This window comes from Uranotaenia lowii, chromosome 2 (assembly GCF_029784155.1).
Source record: "Uranotaenia lowii strain MFRU-FL chromosome 2, ASM2978415v1, whole genome shotgun sequence".
Classification (NCBI taxonomy): domain Eukaryota; kingdom Metazoa; phylum Arthropoda; class Insecta; order Diptera; family Culicidae; genus Uranotaenia; species Uranotaenia lowii.
The window spans coordinates 166,292,148-166,314,873 of record NC_073692.1 but is presented as its reverse complement, the minus strand read 5'-3'; the positions used below and the strand labels follow the sequence as shown (position 1 = coordinate 166,314,873).

The window sequence follows — 22,726 nt, the reverse complement described above, 5'->3', positions numbered from 1 at the left end:
ATACTATTGTGTGAAAACTTATATACAGTAATAAGGAGCCAAAAGGTGTTGATTTTTGCAGAAATAGAAAAATCTTTCATGGTTGAATAAAAAAGAATCTATCGATTGCTTTGAGTCAGTAGAATTATTCAACCAAGTAGACTCACAACATTCAATATAGAAAAATCTTCCAAATTCAACGAAACTCCATTTGAAAGTTAAATTCTGGGTTATTTTGAAAGGCAGGCTCTATAAAAATACTCTAAAGAACCTGGGATTTGAAAAAATGTGGTTTTCAGAGTTGCAAAAGATGGCATTAGAACCGTAGGCGTGCCGCATCCCGTGGCGTAGATGATAGCCTTCAAGTCTTCTATGCCAGTGGGTATGAGATCGAATCCCGGTCACAGCATACATAGTACGTACACTTTATGTGGATTGGTGGGTTTAGCATTTGTAAGTTGCTAGCCATCATACCCTCGAAAGATGAACGCTTAGAGTTAAGAAAAAAGGAATCTTTTCGAGGAAACATCAAATTACATTGAGATCCTGTATGTGTTTGTGTTCGTTAAAAACGGGGTTACATTGATCACCGGGGTAACTTTGTTCAAAATGAAATTTTTCCACATAATCATCAATCTTTTTTTTTCTTAGTTTAAAAACCTATAAGTTGAGTTTCAAATTCGGAAAAACTTGGTTTGTTTCTGAAAATTTCAAATGAAAGTAAAAATGTAATTTCAAAATCTTAAAATATCTGTTTTTCAAAGGCATTTATTGTATTTTGAAGAAAATTTTCGATATTTAAAAAATAGAGACATATTCGAAGAATAAGCCAGTCTAGGACAAAAGGCTAGAAATACTATTAAATGGTAAAGTTTGAAGAAAAAAATTGAAGGGGATTAAAGCGAGAGTCAAGAGAATTGAATGAAGACAAAATTTTATTTGTTCTTGTAGTTAAAAATTTTAGGAGTTATGATAAAAAAAGGCCCCTTCATTTTATGCAGCATCGTTATCCATCTTTCGTTTTCAATTGTTGATAGACTTTAACACATTAAGGACCGCGATGATTTTTTTTAGACCACAAATAAATCTTAACCAAGAAACACCGAGATGTTTATTTCAGAATTAAATGGATCAAAAGTTACAAATTTAGTATCTTTGAGCCACCGAAAGTGTTGTGTTTATTTTGTAGAGTTTCGTAATCTATTTTAAATCATTTGGGTTTGTTCCGAACTGCCTTAGCAATTGATGAACTAGCATTTGTTAATGTTATGAAGGTGTTTTGTATCCTTTATGATCGAGAAAACTCGTTCAAATTGTCAAAATGTAGACTGATCAATGTTACCCCAAGTACCAAATTCTAAACAAAGACTAAATCGATTTTAAAATCAAATTTAAATTAGTCAAATAATTTTCTCCAACCACGTTATGAGTTAATAGGAGACCAGTACAGGTTTTAAAAATTTGAAACATGCCACATTCCCCTTTACAGAAAAAAAAAATTGAAAAATATTGAAAAAAGTGATCAATCTTACCTCGGTAAATCCACATCTTTTTCGGAAGCTATCTAAAAAACCACTTGACAGATTTGTCTCCGACAAAACAACACCGACTAATACTACTGAAAATATCATTTCTTTCCATCTACGCAATCAAATGTAATTCACAAATGATAATGGTGCGTAGATTTCACAATAGATATTTATTTGATTCGCTCAAAATGTTCATTAAATATGTGGATTCATAAAAAAAAACATTGAGCAATATCAATAATACTCCCGGCACATAAACAATTTATAAGTAAAAGGCCTTAATAAAACCTTTTGTAAATAAAAAAAAATAAAAATTTCAATAAAATGAGTTTAAAACTTTTAACAAAAACTCTTATGTTCATGTTCGATATTTGCACAAAATTGACAGCTGAATCTAAATATCACTGACATTTTTTTGTCAAATTGTAGTAATGAAGATGGAATTTTCTCCTTGTGACACGTGTTTACTTTTCGATTTGTTTGTTGGCTGCAATTAAACCTGTTATGTACATAATTCTTGACAAAATAACTAAATCACGGTGGCCGTTTTCCCCGCCTTCAATTAGGAAAATGAAAGAAATATTATCCCTGCCTGGCTTGGCGCGATAGGCTTCTTCCGAAGTTGTTGATCAAGATGGAGAACAGGGCCAGGTGGATTGGGCTCAAGGAGTGTTCGTTGTGGTGGGCAGGTACATAATTAGATTTTGGTTGTTATTGTTGGAAGCGCAATCTACAGGTGAGTCGAGGAGGATTCAGCAACATTCCCATTTCAACCATAATGGGGCAAAAGGTGCGCGCAATAACTTTGGCAAAGTTAATCAAACTTCATGGGAGTCGTAGGTACCTATTTAGCAAGCTAGAGGCTCCTGCTTCCATATACAGATGGAAATTCGGTGATAAATTTGAATGGAGCTGGAATGGCAAGGATGCTGACAGCCAACGAGAGCAAAGATGCCGAGGAAGTACTTGTTTTGATCCCATTACAGCTGTCGGTCTCTGGAAATGTGCTGCTGCTGGAAATCGCTGGCAGCGAATAAAAGTTTGGATAGGACTAAATAATTTGTTTTCATCGCCAAGTTCCAGTTCGCCACAGATCCAGCAATTTAAACTTGACAGAGCATTAGTGACTTTGGCTTGTTTTTTGCGTGTTGTACTCATATAGGCATAAAGCTTTAACTTGAAAAGCAAGAATCATTTCTAATTAATGGTGTTCCTAAGAATCGTCAGCTAATAATTTTTACATAAAATTTACAAAGCCTCGAAAGCTGAATTGAACCAAAAGAATAACTGATTCATGAACGTACGCAGAATACTAGCTCAAGGACCATCTTACCCTGCCAGTTCGAAAACCATCGGATTGGTTAGTTCTAACTTAATTCGAATTTTCAAAAAGTTGACCTAAATTGCTTCTTATAAAATTTTTCAAATTTGAGCCATACATCAAATAAAGTCGCAAGTTTTTCAAGGATATGGTTTTTGAAAAAATGGTTAAGCTAAAATATTGTATTGAAATATTATATGATATGGATTATACATTTTTAAGGGCCTATTCGTGATGTGCTATCCCAAGTTAAACACTTAAAAAAAATTCAAATAAGAAGATTATAATCATATCAAAATCGTATAATCAAACAAAAAATCTATTGAACTGTTATTTATAACTAATGTATTTTTATTTAATTTTCAGGTAAGCCAAATTTGCTAACTATAATTATCTACATTTCTGGTAAGTCACTTCAATAATTTTAAATAAGCGTTAAGATGAGACCAAAAGTCAATCATTTTCAGCTCCATTTTCGTAACTTTTTTTGTTTTTTTTTATTATAAGAAACCTGATTCTATTGAAATGATTATTTTGGTAAGGAACGAAGACCGGCTTGATTCATTTATAAAATTTTATGAAATACTTGCTGACCCAGAAAACTTTGTTAAGCCTATGAATTTCACAAAAGTTATGATCAAGTTAATAGATTAATGATTATTTATTTCCATGAAACTGGATTGGTTCCGCAAAATGGGAAGAATCGGCCAGATTTCGAACTATTTCCGTAACATTTCTATCAAATTTTATAAAGTGGCCCCTAATACTGCCATGATATGCCGAAGTGACGTAAATGCCATTTATTGTTATCGCCAATAAGAGAGTTTTTTTTTCATTTTTCCCCATTTTCTACTTCTCCGGGACTATTCATGAAATGTGATACTGTATAAAGATAACATTTGAAATGTTTCGGAGAACTTGAGAATGAGGAAAAAGAGAAAAACACTCTTATCGGCGAAAGCTTAAAATGGCATATAAGTCACTTCAGCATATCACGGCAGAACAGAACTCAATCAAAAAGAAAGTTGTAAATACAGACCCCGTTCGTTTTTGGCAACACGCCCGTAAATTTTATGTTGCCAAAATCGAATGTTGCAAAAGCGAATGTTGTTTTTTATTTTTGATTTTCATTTCAAATTAGTCAAAATTGATTTAAAACCTTATATTAGCATAAAATTTTTCAATTTGGCTCAATTATATTAGTTTTAAGCAGTAAAACATGGAAAAATTAATGTTATAACTGTTTAAAACTATTTTAATTAAGCCTAATTGAAAAATGTCATGCTTATTTTACGTTTTACATGAATTTTGATTAATTTCAAATGAAAATAAAAAATAAAAAAGTGACAAAAAAAACCATCTTTTTTGTATGTTGCCAAAAACGAACGGATTTTGCTCGGATGTTGCCAAAATCGAATGTTGCCAAAATCGAACGGGGTCTGTACTTATTAAATTATCAACCTTCAAACAGTTTTTTTAAAGACATATAAAGCAGCCTACCACACTCCCCCACACCAAAAAGCTCATGTGAGCCCCCTAGTAATGGACGCTTTCTGTTCTCAGCATGTCAGGCAGCAAACAAAAAAAAAATAATGCGAGCAAAATTTATTCATGCTGAGAACCTTGACAAACATTTTTTTTTCTTAAAGCGAGGGAATAAAGCTGGACAAGTAAACTAAACTAAACTAAGAAAGAATCTCAGTGGAAAGAGTATTCCTTTGAAGAGATCCATATTTAAAAAAAAATACTCCGGAAACTTGTGATATAGCTCAGTTGGCAAGTCAGTTGCTTTCTGAGCCGATGTCCGTAAGTTCGATCCCAAGAGTAAACATCGATCACAGTTGCATCGGATAAGTCTTCCAAAGACTTGACCGCCAACTTCATCGTTGATATGAGTCGCGAGTGACATATAGATGTTAGAACGACTATAATCAAAAAAAAAAAAAGAACTTAAAAATAATAAACACAAAAAAAAACAAATTAAAAATTAATTGATATAGCTAATATACTAACTAGAAATAAATATTTACAAAAATGTTAACGTTACTTTCATTTTTTTACAGTTAATGTGTATGTGTTAAGTGTAAAAAAATAAAAGAATAAAAAAAAATACTGGCGTGATGATTAGATTTATAACTGAAGTTCTTCGAGATGACGTATCACTTTCGATTTAAAAATGTTGCGGTTGTTAGCATTTTTGACAACTTCTGGAAGACAATTGAAAGAAGCAGGTCCAATGTAAGAAATTCTGCGTTGACCAAAAGATGTTAAACAACGGCTTCGGAATAAATGATGTGATTGACGAGTGTGGCGAGAACGAGTTCCCGAGTTGAACAATAAATTTCTTGTGTCGTCTAATGAGTTTAAATTGTGAAAGACATACAATAATGTTTGAATACTACACAAGTGGGTTAAAGGTAAAATATTGTGAGTTGTATTTGAGTCATACCGCGTCCCTTTACCGCGTTAAGATACTTCAACTGAGAGTGAATGAAAGCAAAATAAAATTTAATTAAAACTTGACGTGGCAAAAAACTTCTAACTCGCCAAAGAATATCACTAAAGGACGATGTTTTCTTTATAAGGTTATTCACATGGATACTCCTCGTAAGTGTTTCATCAAGCGTGAGCCCCAGATATTTAAAGTTATCCATTTTTTCGAATATGGTATTATCAAAGAAAAGGTCATTGTTGCTATAAATTCTCCTTCTTGCTGAACAAAATATCATGTATTTAGTCTTGGAAAGGTTTAGGGTCAGCAGATTGCTATTTAAGTATTTACTAAGAATCTCTAGATCTTTTTGCATTTTTCCGATTATGACATTGGGACAATTCTCTGGATAAAATAATGCTGTGTCAGCTGCAAATAATCTGGGGATACCTTGTAATGGCATGTTGCAGAAGTCATTGATATAAAGTAGACAAAGTAGTGGCCCAATGTTACTACCTTGAGGCACACCCACTTCTATTTGTCCCAACGAGCTATTTATTTTATCAATAGAAACATACTGTTTCCGTCCTGTAAGGTAGCTACGAATGATGTTATTAGCAACTCCTCTTATTCCATAGCGATCCAGTTTTCTGAGAAAAACGTCATGATCAAGCGTGTCAAAGGCTTTTTTTAAGTCCAGAAATAATCCTCCTACAATTTTTTTTGTGTCTTTATTTTCAATTATCGAATGTATCAATTCACACAATGCAATAAGCGTACTAGACCCAGCTTTAAAACCAAATTGTAGGCTATATAAGATGTTATTTTTTCACTCCCTATGCTTCCATCATATTGAACGTGTATTAATGCGTTGTTTGTCATTCGCAGTTTTTTTTTTCATCAATCCAAATTGTCTGAATTCACCCTTTTCATCACACTTACTTATATTCGATGACATTTTAATGATGGTGACTTCATCTAGGGGCAAAAATTTACGAAGAAATTTGTGTTTCCATTTTCGATTAACCCCAAGATAAGTACGCCAAAGAATGTTTTCTTGAATTGCGTGACCATTTAACGTAGTATTAGTCAATTGTCTTTCATTTTTCGCCAAAATCATGTTAGAAGTATTCTTCACCGTAAACCAAATTTGCAGACATAGGCACCTCTCTGTTTGCAATGATATGAAATTTTGCGATTTTTCTATGCTCCAAAAATTTTTATATAACAAATCCCAAATTACATCTTACTGTTTTTCAATATCTGTCACCTTAAAAACATTTCGTTTTCTACTCTGAATTTTATCTTATTTTCAATTTAAATTTCATAATATTTTCCAAAACATAGATGCTTAAGCTCTGATCAAATAAAAATAGATCATTTACAATATTTTAAAATCAAATTCTGATTCACAGCAACTTCAAATCAAAGGGTTATAAAATCCTTTTCTTAAAAATGGCGATAAAAACTCTCAATTTTTGTTGAAATTTTTGTTTGAATTTATATTTCATACTTGAATTAACTTTTTATATTCACACAACATGTTTTCAGAGTCTGTAAATAATTTTAGAGACTTTGGCTAAAGAAATATCTGATAATATAATTTTAACGTTTACAATAGTTTTATTTTCACTCTGATCTTGAATTCAAAATCAGAAAGAATACATTTTTTACATTTGAGTGTGCCAATTTTTATAAGTTCTAACATTATTATTTATTTATTTACATAGTATTCCGTCTCACGACATAACTTGACGAACATAATTCCAAAAATTCACTCGGCCCATAGCAACCGTTCTCCAATTTCTCGGGCACTCCACGTTCGCCAGATCACGCTCCACTTGGTCTAACCACCTCGCTCGTTGCGCCCCCGCTCGTCTTGTTCCTACCGGATTCGTAGCGACTACCTGTTTTGCAGGACAGTCGTCCGGCATTCTCGCAACATGTCCCACCCAGCGTATCCGGCCAGCCTTCACCATCCTCCGCCTCCACACTCCGTTCTCCTGTACGCCGCCAAAGATGGTTCGCTCAAATACTCCTAGTGTACGCATTGTCTAGTGTCCTCCTCGAGCAATATCCATGTCTCGTGCCCGTAGAGAACAACCGGTCTAATGATTGTCATATACCTACAGGTTACACTTCGTGCGAGGGCTAAGTCTTCTCGACCGCAGTTGCTTGTGGAGTCCATAGTAGGCGCGACTTCCGCTGATAATTCGCTTCCGGATCTCACGGCTGGTGTCATTGTCTGCGGTCACCAGTGAGCCGAGATAGGCAAAGTCTTCGACTATCTCCAGCTCGTCGCCGTCGATCGTTACTTTGTTATTACTGGACAAGCGGGTTCGGTCGGTCTCAGATCCGCAGGCCAGCATGTACTTCGTCTTGGACGTATTAATCATCAACCCAATCCTTCCTGCTTCGCGTTTCAGTTTGCGGTAGATCTCCTCTACCGCCGCAGATGATCTGCCGACTATATCGATGTCATTGGCAAAGCAGATAAGTTGACTGAATCTGTTGAAAATCGTGCCCCGCATTTCGCCCATCGCTCGTTGAACATCATGCAGAATAGACCATCACTTGTCGAAGCCCCCTGCGCGATTCGAATGAACTCGACAATTCACCCGAAATCCACAAACAGCACTGCGTTCCATCCATCGTCGCCTTGATCAATCTGATCAGCTTCCCGGAAAAGCCGTTCTCGTCCATGATTTTCCATAGCTCGTTACGGTCGATCGTGTCGTATGCGGCTTTGAAGTCGATGAATAGATGGTGCGTAGGGACTTGGTGTTCCCGGCATTTTTGGAGGATTTGCCGTAAAGTGAATATCTGGTCCGTCGTTGACCTTCCCTCCATGAAGCCAGCCTGATGACTTCCCACGAATCTGTTTGCTAGTGACGTTAGGCGGCAGAGCGCCCTTCTTGTATATGGGGCATATTACCCCCTCCTTCCACTCCTCCGGTAGCTGTTCTATGTCCCAGATCCGGACTATCAACCGGTGTAGGCAAACGGCCAACTTGTCCGGGCCCATTTTGATGAGTTCAGCTGCGATGCCATCCTTCCCAGCCGACTTGTTTCTATTCAGCTGGCGAATGGCTTCCTTAACTTCACTCATCGTTGGGAGTTGCTCCTCTACTTTGATATCATGTTTTGGGCAACGGTCGTATTCACGCTCCAGCTGCGCGTGGAATTCGTCTTTGTCGTCACCGGTACTTCCGAGGTGAGGGCTGTGCACGTTGATGATGCTGATGTTGAAGAACCGGCCCTTGATTCTCAACCGGCACATTCGTGAGTTGATCGGCCACCACCCGATCACGCGCTTTTGCATCTTTCCCATCACTATAAAAGCTGTTCCAAGCTCGTGTGTGTTGCCGCAACTCTGGTAGATGGCACGACCATCTAGATACGTTCGTACCGTGGAGCCCTTCCAGCATACCTCCTGCAGCGCTACGATGTCGAATTTGCGGTTCTTCAATTCGTTGGAGAGCACGTGGGTACTGCCCACGAAATTTAGAGATCGGCAGTTCCATGTTCCAAGTTTCCAATCCAGTGCTTAAAGTATGATCGATTAGTAAAGATCGTAGGTTACGAAGAGTTCATAAAAGATTACTCTTTTTAGGCTTTGAAAAACAGTGAAAACTTAAGTATTCATTTTGAAATTTATTGTTTTTTCACAGGAGCAGAATCTTGGCAAATCGTTATATTTTAAACAAAACAACCAACAAATACATTCTTTATTATGCTAAGAACTTTGCCACGAACAGAAATGTTATACATGATGCAACCGCTGAAGTTTGTCTGGAATATGGTCTTCCGTGAGTTTTGTCGTCCATCAGAAATCACCTATCTCATTGCCTCAGTACCGGCTATACAGCTTTCGAGCTCTGAAACTAGCAAAACAATTGTTTTTTGAGGTAAGGTTTGAATGACTCAAAGCTAGGCAACATTTTGAACTTATCGGAGAAAAGTTTTTTTGGGAATTTCAGCGATCGCTTATTCAAAATAAAAAATGCTGGCATGAAACTTGACTTCCCTGATGACCCATAACCGTATTTACAGATCCAGTGCTTCACTCCAATGCTTGATTCGAACTTTGTGGACATTTTTGACAATGTTTGCATACTTTTCTACTACTCAACCACAGTAATTCTTTGAATAAACAACGGTTTTGTCAGTTATCAGTTTCATAATGACGGATTTTTAAGGAAACGTGCAAAATATTTTTTTTCATGTTCTCTTGCATCGTAAATATCTCAAAAAACGCGTGAATTTTAAATTTTGAAAAAAAAGGTCTTATATTACTTTTTACAGGCAGCAAAATGCTGTCAAAATTTTTAATGTCCGATTAATAGTAAATGAGCTATTAGCGAAAGAAAGAGTCCCATTTCTAAAAGAACTAAGCTTTGAAACTACAATTCTGTTACCATATTAACCATCCTAACTTTCTTCACATAATCCAATCTGGTTTCAGGCCTAGTCATATTACTGAAACTGTTTTGATGAAAATTCACAATTATATAGCACCGCTTTAGATTAAAAAACAAAGTGAACTACTTCTCCTGCTGGATTTTTCGATAGAGTGGCACATACTAAACTTGTTCAAAAACTGCAACTTAAGTATATTTTTTCAAATCAGCCGCAGATATGAATAATTCATACTTAAAAGGGCGTTCCAGTCCTTTTTCTACAATGGCTTGTTTTCTGACTTCTTCGCAATTGATTCTGGCGTTCCTCAAGGATCTATCTTAGGTCCAATTTGTTTTCCTTTTTTATTTATGTTATACACAGCAAGAAAAATTCGTGTAAATTTAGATCGAAAACGATGCACGAAAACGGAACATCGATTTTAATGTAAATTTCTATCACGGTGTATTTTTTTCAAGGACGTAATTTTTGAGTCGTGTAAATTTAGATCGAAATCAATGCACGAGATCGAATCACAAAAGCCGTCGTGTAAAAATACACAGGGATGTAAATTTTTAAATTTATTATCGTAAATATTAAAAATCTTTGCTAAATATTCAGGTTTTGCTGTTGTCTATGAATGAATACGCTTCTTTTAAAATTTTTTTTTCGCATATATTTTCAAATATAACCGTAAAAGATATACACCATCCCGAACAACGTCAGCCTAGAATTTTTGTTTCATCCGATGATTCCCTGCACGGTGATGTTGTACAGATGGCCGTCACCAGGATCCTCGATTAGTCCCAGAACACCATTATTTTTCGGTCAGCGTCACCTCCGCCTGACGAAAATTTCCCCGAAAAATCACTGCCGCTGCAAAAAGTCTGATCTTGCTGCAATGGAGAGAAAACTGATTAATTTCAACAGCATTCTTTTTTTTTTTCAATATGAGATTATTATGAACCTACCAGCTTTTGAAGGATTCTGGAAATGCTAGACTACGACTCGTTTTCGAATAATTTCCTTACTTGTTTACTTTGTATCCGACGCGCGCCACACAAGTTGCACATTTCCATTTAATTTTAAATCAAACATACAATTTTACACTGTTTGTGATATAAAATTCATTGACCGCTTGATTTTTGCATCACGGAATGTAAAATTATAGCAAAACAATGTATTTTTATTCACTTTTTGAAAAAAGACTAAAATTGCATCAAAAGGAGTTGAAAATTACATCGTCTTCGATTTACACTTGTACAAAATTAGACTATTCGTGTTTCAGATTCCGTATACTTTTAGAAATTTTTTGCTGTGTATCATTCAGTTCTGGATTTCTGTTCAGTTCATTTATTTGCCGATGATGTTCAGATATATTTATTCTCCGATGGTTTATATTATTTACAGGGATTGGGCCCTAAAATTAATCATAATCTAGCCAAAATTCATAAATGGGCAACTGATAACCTGCTGCCTATCAATCCTGAAAAAACAAAAGCTATCTTCATCAATAGATTGACCATCTCCATAACGACCCCCATTCTTAATTTTAATGGAAAAAAAATTATGACCATGCTAAAAAAAATTGGGTAGAATTATTTTGATCAGAACTTCCTCTTGAGATCGTTAGATAGCTACACAGTGTGGTAGAATATACGTTTCGCTTATAAAGCTAAACTTGACAACGACATTCCCCTATTTATCTATGGAGATTTTCATTACCATGATGCTTCGGAAAGGTCAATGAATAGGCTCCTTGTTGCACTAAATTCGTGTGTCCGATATGTATTTATCTTATCAAGATTTTGTCACGTCTCACCTCACACCTTCGAAAGTGGCCGTGCTTTGGGTAAATTTGGCAAATTCATGTTTTTTGGCACAAAACAGACGTTTTGGCTTTTGTTACACCCTAGTGTTACTTTGGCGTAATGACACGATGCCAAATCGGACCAAAATAGGACGGGTCCATCATGTTGTTTGATCATCGGCAATAAACGCTCCTGGAGGTATTCCTGATATATGTAGTTTTGGGTGTTAATTGTTAACGATGTGACGTACGGGATAGATATTTTGTTGCACTCGCAAATTGTCTGCCACACCATCAACTTCTTGCCAAATTTTTCGGTGAAAATGCCTTCTCCATCTCGAGGATATCCTTGTCCTTATGTACAGTGAAGTATTGTGGTCTAGGAAGGGTTTTATAGTCCAATTTCACCTACGTTTCATCGTCCATGATAATGCACCCAGAACTTTTGCAAAATATTGAGTCATACAGTTTCTGGGCTCTCGGTTTTACAGAAGCGGCTTTATTTGGCTTCCTTTAAGGTTTTTTCTGCTTTCAGTACGCTTTGATCCCAAGTTGCTCTTTAGCACGCATCACGTTAGACGTCGAGGTCCCGACTTTTTTCGCAACATCCCGAACGGAAGCCGATGGTTTCTTTTTGTAGGCATCCCTGACCTTTTTTCCGGTAGCAGGACTTACAGGACCAGATATTCGACCACTTCTTCATCTTTATCTTCAAATGTACAATATTCACCATATTTAAATAGCTGTCCGTACATCCTCTTTTTTGGAAAATTTTCTCAATAAGATTCCACTCACAGTACACCACTTGTGCACGATACTTTTTCTCTTTCAGGGGTAGACCACGCATTTTGAAATGTAATCACAAATTAAATATTTTTTTTTGGTGTTATCACCTACAAAATATGTAAGCAAAAGGACGCAGCCAGTAGACTTCGAAAAAAATTCGATTCAAAATGACCATTATAGTTGGGTGTGTTTATAATTTCTGGAACAACCTATATCGAAAATTGGAGCGTTTTTCCTTTCCATATCAAGTCAATCAAAACTAAATCAGTGTTCAAGAAGGGTTTATTGGCAGGGTTTGCAGATTAAGAATGGCATTATCTTTACGAAGACAGTAGAAGTTTAGAAAAAATATAAAACTAGCAAATCACATAAAAAACACTTTGTAAAAAATTATAAGATTGAATCTTACGTTACATAATCGGAATAAATAATAACAATAATAAAAATAATAATTGATGGGGTCGTATGCAGTACAGGATAAACAAAGTCGTGAAAATCAGCTTTCTGAAGTGATGATGTAGGTCAGAATTTAAAGGGAAGATTATTTTTGCTGTAAGCACGTATTATTACTGAAGTACAGTTGAGTTCAATCAAAACTGTACATATTAGTCATCAAATGATTCCACTCGTAAGCAAAGATGCTATCAATGTCACGTGAAGATCAGCCTTTTCCACGTTAACTTTATAGACACTTCCAATTAGAAATTTATCGTTCTATAAAATCTGTCAATGGCTCAGGTACGTTTTTGTGTAGCAATTTTTTTCTGTTTTATTGCACTAAGATGGGGTTTTTTACCAAACCCCAACTTCTTGATGATCACTACTCATTGAAGGAATATTTACGAGATAATCGATACGTAATGGGGAAAAAACGAGTTATCGTGATGCAATACGAATACGTACTCTCAATCTTTATTGTCACACCAGGTTTGAACCATAATTCACTGCAGCCATAGAGATATGATAATGAATCTTCCCGTAGCATCATGAGACGGTACCTACCATTCCCGAGTAATACATTCAAAGGTGTGTTTATGATGGCACAACGAAAATGAGCTCGTCAATTAAAATTGACTGTCAATCTCTCGTCGTGTCCCATTGTCTATATATAGAGGGTCCGATTCGGCAGACTCGCAGTGCTCGTTGATTTTCCACCACCCGTGGGGGTCAACGATGAGTATGACTAGGTTCGGATTGTTGGTGGTGACCTTGGTGGTCTTCATTACGGGATCAGCTTTAGGTCAGCAGAGTGACGACAAGGAGTGGTGGGAGTCGACGGTTTTCTATCAGATCTATCCGCGATCATTCTTTGACAGTAAATTGGACGATGGTGTGGGTGACATCAACGGAGTAACCGCTAAGTTGCAGCACCTGAAAGACTTGGGCATAGAAGCCACGTGGTTGAGCCCAATCTTCTCGTCGCCACAGGTGGATTTCGGCTACGATGTGAGCAACTTCATCGAGGTTGATCCACTGTTCGGAACCAATGAGGAGTTGGAGAATTTGTTCGCTGAAGCCAAGAAGTTGGGCATTAGGATTGTTCTAGATTTTGTACCAAACCATTCCAGTAATGAGCATGAATGGTTCAAGAAGTCGGAACGCCGAGAGGACCCATACACGGATTATTACATTTGGCATGATGGCAAGACGAATGCTCAAGGGCAGCGAATCCCTCCGAACAATTGGGTAGGTTGGAATGGTTTTTTTTTTGTCGAAAACTGTGTGGAAAGTTAAAAAATTGAAAATTTCTTCAGCAATCAGTGTTCTACGGATCGGCTTGGCAATGGAGTGACATTCGTGGCCAGTACTATCTGCACCAATTTGCCGCCGGGCAGCCTGATTTGAACTATCGCAATGAGGCGATGGTTCGGGAGTTCGATGAAATCTTGAGATTTTGGATGCGGAAAGGTGCATCCGGATTCCGAATCGATGCCATCAACCACATGTTCGAGATTGAAGACCTCCGCGATGAGCCAATCAACGATGAGCGGGATCCCAACAGCTATGGGTATACGCATCACATCTACACCAAAGATCTACCGGAAACGTACGAAGTTATCGGAAGATGGCGAAAGGTTATCGACGATTATGTCAAGGAAAATCAAGTTGAGCAGATGTAAGTATTTAACTTTAAATGCTGGACTCAAACTCAAAATTGAAAATTCAGAAAATTTGATTCCCATGTTCAAAGTACGAATTAAATATCATTTTTATTAAATTCATGGTGTCAATAAGCTTGAAGTGTTCAAAACTAAGTCAACTGGATTCAATTATCATTCCTCCTCTCAATTCTTCCAGCATCATGATGACCGAAGCGTACACCAACCTCACGATGCTGATGCGATTCTACGAATCGGAAGACGGAAAGCAACCACGGGCACACATTCCGTTCAACTTCGCTATGATCGAGGAACTTAATAGCGATTCCACAGCTTACGATTTCAAGTATACCATAGACAAGTGGCTAGAAAATTTGCCTCGCGGTAAAATTACCAACTGGGTGCTCGGCAATCACGACAAGCCAAGATTGGCAAGTAGATACGGTCGAAATCGAATCTCCGGAATGGCTCTGCTCGAACTTGGTCTTCCAGGGGTTGCCGTCATCTACAACGGGGAAGAAATTGGAATGGAAGATTTCCGGGATATGCCCTACGAAGATAGCCTCGACCCACAGGGATGTAATCTGGGACCAGAGAATTACAAATGGGCATCTCGTGATCCACAGCGAACGCCTTTCCAGTGGGATGACACCTTCAATGGAGGATTTTCTGCCGCACCCAAAACTTGGATTCCTCTGCATCCACTCTTCAGACAAGTCAACCTTCACAAGCAAAAGGAAGCCGACTACAGTACCTATCAGCTCTACGTTGACGTGTTAGCGATGCGAAAGGAGCGACTGTTCACGCATGGAGACTTCCGGTCGATTGCGTTCAACAGCGATGTGTTTGCCTTTGTAAGGTTCCTTCGGGAAAACGAAGATCGTTCCAATGATCCGTACCATGTGATCGTAATTAACTTCTCAGGTCATCCCAGCACGGTCGATTTGAGTGAGTTGTACCGATTTGTTGGCGAGGAAGCAACCGTACGGATAGTCGGTACAGATTCCCGACACAAGGTGGGATCCAAAGTCAACACCACTAATCTGGCCGTTGGCCCTTACGATGCTCTCGTGGTTGGAAACGTCAGTGCGGCTAGCGCGCTTCATTTATCGGTTAGCCTATTCATTGCCATTTTAATTAAGCATCTACTGGGGTGATATTTCGTTCAATATAAACCATAATTAAGCTCGCGATGAGATTATGTTTATCCCGAAATCCAATCAAGTGCCTACATCGTATATCCTTCACGCGTCAAGATTAATCTAACTGATAGCAAACGTCAACTCATAACACAATCGTCAAAAATGGAACACGGCCAATAAACTGACGAAAATTATCATATCTTCGGTGCGTCTCTTGACAGCTAGATAAGTAACATCACCACTACACATTCGTACAGAAACATTGTCAAGCAAGAGAAAAACTCTGAAAATATTGATTGCCCGTTTGTGTTATCTCATCGATTTGAGAAGGTTAACTGTGAATACCAATAAAATAAAAGCATGTTTTGCAAAAAATGTGCACAACTTAGAATTGAATTTCTTATTTTGTTTACATCCTTCAAGAAAAGACATGCATTTTTCTTTGCACTGTCGTTTCATGCTTCTTCTGTTGCATCGGTTTCTTATATTTTGAATTCGCGTGAATTTTATATTCTAAAAAAAAAGATGAGGTAGTAAGTAAATACTCTTTTTAATCCACACAACGCCTCAAAGATTATGCTTTTCGGATCCCTTATTTTGATTGTTTGTCAACATGTTTGATCGACTCCTACCTAATCACAAAGAGCCGGCAGAAAACAACACTTTTTTCTGTTCCTCTTCCGAGCAGGGTGATCGAATGATCGGATCGATGCTCGAAATCTACGGATGTTCTACGTATAAACAAAACAATTGTAGGGATTCTGCGGATAACCGGAAACAAAATTAAAACTGACGTCATAAAAAAGGTTATCAAATTATATTCAATCAAAATTGGTGTGCTTTCCGTTTTTAAAAGGTTCTACGGATTTGAACGGTTTGTAATCTGGCCACATTGGCACCGAGTGTAATTCTCTTTCGCTGATCGTGCTCTACTCGTTATCCGAGTTTATACGAGCTGTAAGCTGCGTTGCCAGATTGAAAAATCCCAAATCCCAAATTTGAAGCCGCCGACCGTGGCCTAGAGGATAGCGTTTAAGTCTTCTAAGCCAGAGGTCATGAGATCGAGTCTCGGTCACGGCATACATAGTACTCTTTTTGTGAGCTGGTGGTGTTAGCATTAGTAAGATGCTAGCCATTATATCCTTGAAAGATGTACGCTTTAGTCTTAAGTAGAATTTAGATCTCTTCAAAGAAACATGAAGTTTCACTGAGATCCTATATGTGTGTGTTCGTTTAAAAAAAAATCCGTAGATTTGACCAAAAACGGAAAATATACTGATTTTGGGGAAATTAAACTTGATGACCTGTTTTTTTTTTTGTCGTCAGCCATGATTTTTGTTAATGACAGGGTGTCCAGCGAACTGGAAAAAACGGGAATTGAAAATGGCACCGGGAAAACTGGGAAAAAACTGGTATTTGAGAACCGGGTAAATTCTTTATAAATTGTTTTTCTGATATAAAAACTAACTCTTAAGTTATTTCATTTGACCATGATGAAAACTTTTTCAGAATTTTTAAACCCATAATTTTTCATTTCAGGATTGAGGATCCTTCGGAAATAACGAAAGAATGAATTTTAATTTCATGAGAATAATGCGAAGAAAAGTAGTGAATTTCATAAAAATTAGGATTTTTGAGCTCAGCACATACATTTCAGGACTCTGAGCTGATCCAGTTCCTGCTCAAACATATTTTATATGTATGTATATCAGATTAACGAAACGTCGTAGAAAAATATCTCGAACGTACATCAGCTCAAGGAAATTTTTCAATAAAGTTGGAACATGAAATTATTGCAATGTATTGCTATGGGGAAACCTGGGCCAGTCTAAATATCTCAGCTGTGTTGAGATAAAAATCCAAATCCAACTGTCATCAACGTCGCTTTGCGTTAGCATGTTTTTCTATATGTTGTTGACATATGTACGCATCATATGCTTCTTTTATTCAACTAACCTGGAAAAATGTGCTTATATAATTAAACAACCACCCGCAAAATTACATCCGTGGGAGACCTAAAGGAATTTTTCCAAAACGATCGCAAGCCAGGTTTTAGGAACTCTTCTTTCAACTCTCTTTTTTATTTCCTCATCTGAAATTTCTGAAAAATAACTAAATGAATTATGAAATTTCAGTTTTAGGTCAACTCATAAGCTAAGCACATTATCTAGTCAATTTGGATTTAGTGCCCGACGTTTCCCCACAGTTTTTGTTTAAAAAAAAAAGAAGGTCTAATGATACCTTAAAAAGTATTTATTTTTTCTTTTTATCTTTTAAAATAAAGAAGTTATGAAGCAAAGATAAAAAGTGGCCCATGACATGGCCGTAGGAACGGGGGGGGTTTTGGGGGTTAAACCCCCCCCATGAAGGTCCAAGTGAATTTTTTTTGCTAAGTTTAAAATTTGACATTTCTAATCAAATTTTGATGAACAACTAAAATGATTCAAGAGTTACAATAGTCTAACAATCTCAACTCCAGAACCTCGAAATCTCATTCCAGGACCACAGTTCTACAACAGTTTTTCAAAAATTTTCTCACTTGTTGATAGTAATTGACTCCCAAATATTGAATCCCAACAAAGTTAGACTAAGCTTACCAGATTATCCGTATTTTGACCAGATTTTCTCACTCTATTTGCAAAATCAAACGAAAATTTCAGTTGAGTCCTTAGAATTATGCATCTAGCGTCCAAATCAATTTTTTAACAAATTTTGCCAAAATAAACATATACAATTTTTTGGTAGCCCTAATATGATTCTGAATCGGCTGATGTGTTTCGATAAAATAAAAACAGTTTTCCACGTGTTTTTCATGTTGAATTTAAATAATGGAACAGTTCCAAAATTAGTCTGCATATTGGCTAGATTTTAAGGGAAAATTTTGAAGAAATATGCCTTTATTCATAGGTTTTAAAATAAAATTGCCTGGATTTTCCCAGCCCGAAAACTTACGAAAAAATATCTAGTACGTATCCAGTTTATTGTTCTTGATTATAAGTTTTGATCAGTTTAAATATTAAAAATTCAAACCATTTTTATGATTTGGATCTGAAATTTTTATCCTTAATTTATATGTGGAGTTGAAACATAAGATAATTTCATGAGTCCAGAATTGAAAAATGTGAAGCAATTCATTTAATTTTAGTTTACAATTTCAGTTACGAATTAAAAATTGAAAAAAAAAATCATATTGAAAACCACAAATTCAAAATCAAATATGAGATTTCTGGTTAAAAGTTCTGATACAAATTTCGCCTTTTGGTTCTAAATTCATGGGATTTGGATTCAGGTTTTGAATTTAGGTTCATAATGCAGAATTCAGACTTGGAACAAAAATTCAAGATTGACATTTAATTTAGCTCAAATTTAAATTTAATTTAATTTTTTAAATTCAATCAAAGTCAGTTTAGAAAAACAAACCTGGTGAAAATCACATTTGAATGAAATTTGTTCTTCGAAATTATCGACGTTTTTCGGTGAGTTTTAATATTAATAAAACAGATTTACCAGTTGTCCATACGTTTCGAGCTACTCTGGAATTCGCTCCTCCTCAGTGGACAAATTGACTGGCCATCGTTTGAACTATTTTGATTTTGGAAATCAAAATAGTTCAGACGATGGCCAGTCAATTTGTCCACTGAGGAGGAGCGAATGCCAGAGTAGCTCGAAACGTATGGACAACTGGTAAATCTGTTTTATTAATATTAAAACTCACCGAAAAACGTCGATAATTTCGAAGAACAAACAATCGCGGTGATAAATCTGAAACTCAACATTTGAATGAAAGGATTTCGATTAATTTCAAAGAATTTATTTTTTGAAAAATCTAAATTTTAATTTTGAAAACTTTTATCACAGGACTTTAATTAAGAAATATAAAATAATAAATTATAATTTTGAACTTGTTTTTATCCTCTGGTAACCCTTATTTTTCAATTTTGTTTCAGATTATTTGATACATTTTCAACCATGCTTAAAATCGTCATGCTCATGGTTCGAAAGAATTTGTTTGCTAATTAAATGAGTAAAAAAGTTTGTTTTTCTAACTTAAGCGTTCAAAATATTTTTTTTTGTATCGAATATAGTCGTTTCTACATCATTGTATCCCTTGCGACTTTTATCAACGATGCAGTTGACACACCAGTCATTGAAACACTTTTCTGGAGGCAACTGACATATTTTTTAAAGCTTCATGAAAAAAAAAATTGCAACTTCTAGGACTTTTTTTAAAAAATAAACAACTTTTAATGCAAAATACCTTTTATCTTAATAATTTGTACTCAGTACATATACATTTTTTTTTACTAGTACATGCACTGTTTAAGCAAAAATGTTGTAGGAAAAAATTGTAATCAAAACCCCCCCCCCATGAGCCGGTTCTTCCTACGGCCCTGGCCCATGATAAATACCCCACTCTTCCCTACTAATCGAAACCGAACCTTTAAAATCTGTCTTCTGTGTGGAAAGAATCTGTAAGGAAAAGGAACGAAAAATCTGTACTTTTTTAGATGAATCTGTGCTTGTGGCTACCACGATCAAAACTGTTATTTTCTTTACAAAAATAACTGTTGAAGGTGTCGTTTGGAGCAGAGATGCCAGGAGGTTTTGTCAAACAATCAGGACTGTGTTAGCAATCAGATTACTACTCAACATAATGCGCATTCATCAAAGTAACGGAAATTTCGCTCAAAGTGATGACCTTTTTTTTTAAATTTTTTTGTCGTCGCTCCACATTTTCACTTTCCCACTACAGCACCAGTTCCAGTTCCTTAATACCCATTTTTTATCACATTCGCAAAAATCAAGCAAACTCAGGGAAAATCGGGCACATTTTCAAAAATAAGGGAAGCCATTGAACTTAACAGGTTGTCAGACTGAGCCTCGAAAAATCTAGCACATTGGCATCTCTGTGCGCAATAGATTTTCCGGAGAAGAAAAAAAATCATCAGTGGATGTGATCAGGGTTGCCAACACTTTTTTTTCGAAAATCAGGAAACTGGTGAAATAAAAATCAGGCAAAATCAGACTACGTTAAGGTAACGGAAATCTCGCTCAAAGGTATGACCTTTTTTTTGGTCAGCGCTACACATTTTCACTAAAATATGTGTTGTGAGCCTACTTGATTGAATAATTCTACTGAATCAAAGCAATCCAAAGATTCTCTTCAATTCCCTTTTTCTAATAAGAATTTAAGGGAATATCTCGATTGCTTTGATTCAGCCACATTTGCACTTTTTCACTTCAGCAATGATACCTAATCCAGTACACATTTTCATCAAATTCGCAAAAATTAGGCAAAATCACACATATTTTCAAAAATCAGGGAAATTCAATGGCTTAACAGGTTGTCAGGCTAAGCTTCGAAAATCAGGAAGATTCTGAAAAATCATGCACATTGGCATCTCTGGTTGTGAATGCTCTCGCCCAATCTCATGTATTGGCAATCTCAATCTTGTTTGCAGTGCTATTTATTTCTTTCCGCATAGCTTGGAGGGAGCCGACGATGAGATGGTGACTTTGGCTGGAGAGTCAAAAATTTAAGGGGAAGCTTTCCGGGCTTAAATCAAAGCTGCATGAGATTCTTGTTGCGATTAATGAGATCGCTGCGATTAATTGTGAATTAAAAAATCCACTTTTTCTGCAAGTTTTGGAATGATTAAAATATTTTTACCAGTTTTTTATACGTTTTGAACTTACATGTATAGCATTCACTTCTCTTAAGTTTTATGTTAAACGATAAATTTTAACCTTACTAATAATTTTAAAATCTTACAGTATACTGTCATCCGTCTATTCTAATCAAAGTTGCCGAAAAAAATTCTGTGTTTAAACGAAAAAAAAATCTGAGTTTCTGTGATTTTACTTAAAAGTTCTGTGACGGTTTGATGCATTATCTTTAAATTTCATCCAAAAGTCATGTCACATTGTGTCTTTTTCACATTTTACTAACAAAAAAATCAATTAACATTACCAATTTTAAAGTATTTTCCCAATTCAAAGATAAGTATCCAAAATTTATATTGATATAATAAATTGAATTTAAAAAAAAAACGTCCAAAATTTAAAAATACTGTGAAATCAGTGAATATTTCTAAAATTCTGTGTTCTGTGTCATAGAATCTGTGATGAAAATTTTTTCAAAATTCTTTGAAATTATAGATTTTTCTGTGATTTCGGCAACCTTGGTTCTAATGTGTTTTCGGTAAATTTGTTTTGTGTCGCTTTTACACTTATTTATCAATGTCTGTTTTAATTTCAAATTGACAGGGTCGTAAGCTGCTTTAAGATTACACGAGTCCCTTTGTTTGTTTACTTCTTTTTCATACCCTTTAATTTTAATGTCAATAGTCTTGGCAGTTATGCAAAGCACACAGAAAAATTTTTTGACTATTACGTGTCACTGAAACTACAACCTTTAAAATAAATCAACCTGTAATTAACAAAACCTGAAATTTTAAATTGTTTACCTTGAAAGTTAACGAAGATTCATTTATTTTTACAGCAAATGTCCTGTAAAAAAGTTGTACACTGAAAATTTAATATCACCTAATTTGTATTTCAACCTGTAAAATTACGGTTAATGTCCTGCTCCTTTTTGTAACAGGACATTAGCGTAATTTTACAGGAAATAATTTTTGCTGTGCATTATGTAAATCAAGGTTACCAAAATCACAGAAAAAATTGTAATCCAACAAAATGTTTGGAAAACTATCACCACAGAATCTGTGTCAGAGAAAACAAAATTGATCTTTGAATAAATTCACAGATTTCACCGATTTTTGAAATTTTTTTCATGTTCCCAAAATTTTGAGTTTCATACTATGAATTGATAAAAAAATTATAAAAATCATCACAGAATATTTGAATAAAATCACAAAAGCTAGATTTTATTTTGCCAATACATAGAATTTTATTCGGCAACTTCGGCATGAAAAAGCCTGAATTTCGCTGGCTCTATTCACTTTTTTACAAAAAATTTCAACAATAAATTTTTACTTTTTATATTTGCGCTCAGAAACGAAATTATTTGAACATTTCATTATTAAAATAAACATTTAAGATTTTTTGGATTTCTACATTACGATAAGCTGCTGGTATGTTCAAATTTAATATTTTCGTTTCCGTAGGCAAAGGATAGCTTTAGAAAAAACATGAGATATCGAAGAAAGAAATAACATAAGCCTTAAGTATCACGAAAGTCACGAAAAAGATACAACGGCTCACCGTCGGG

General features: G+C 35.7%; 2 protein-coding genes across 4 annotated transcripts in view; both read left to right on the top strand.

Moving 5' to 3' along the window:
- The window catches only part of LOC129745155 (protein naked cuticle homolog), a 503,284-nt gene that overhangs the window by 156,010 nt on the left and 324,548 nt on the right, over positions 1-22,726 (top strand). The gene's annotated exons all lie outside the window — the stretch shown is intronic.
- Positions 13,403-15,886, top strand: LOC129745150 (maltase 1-like). Its single transcript, XM_055738063.1, has 3 exons — positions 13,403-13,940; positions 14,009-14,370; positions 14,553-15,886. Exons 1-3 carry the CDS (start codon positions 13,428-13,430, stop codon positions 15,508-15,510), a joined length of 1,833 nt encoding a protein of 610 aa, XP_055594038.1. The 5' UTR covers positions 13,403-13,427; the 3' UTR covers positions 15,511-15,886.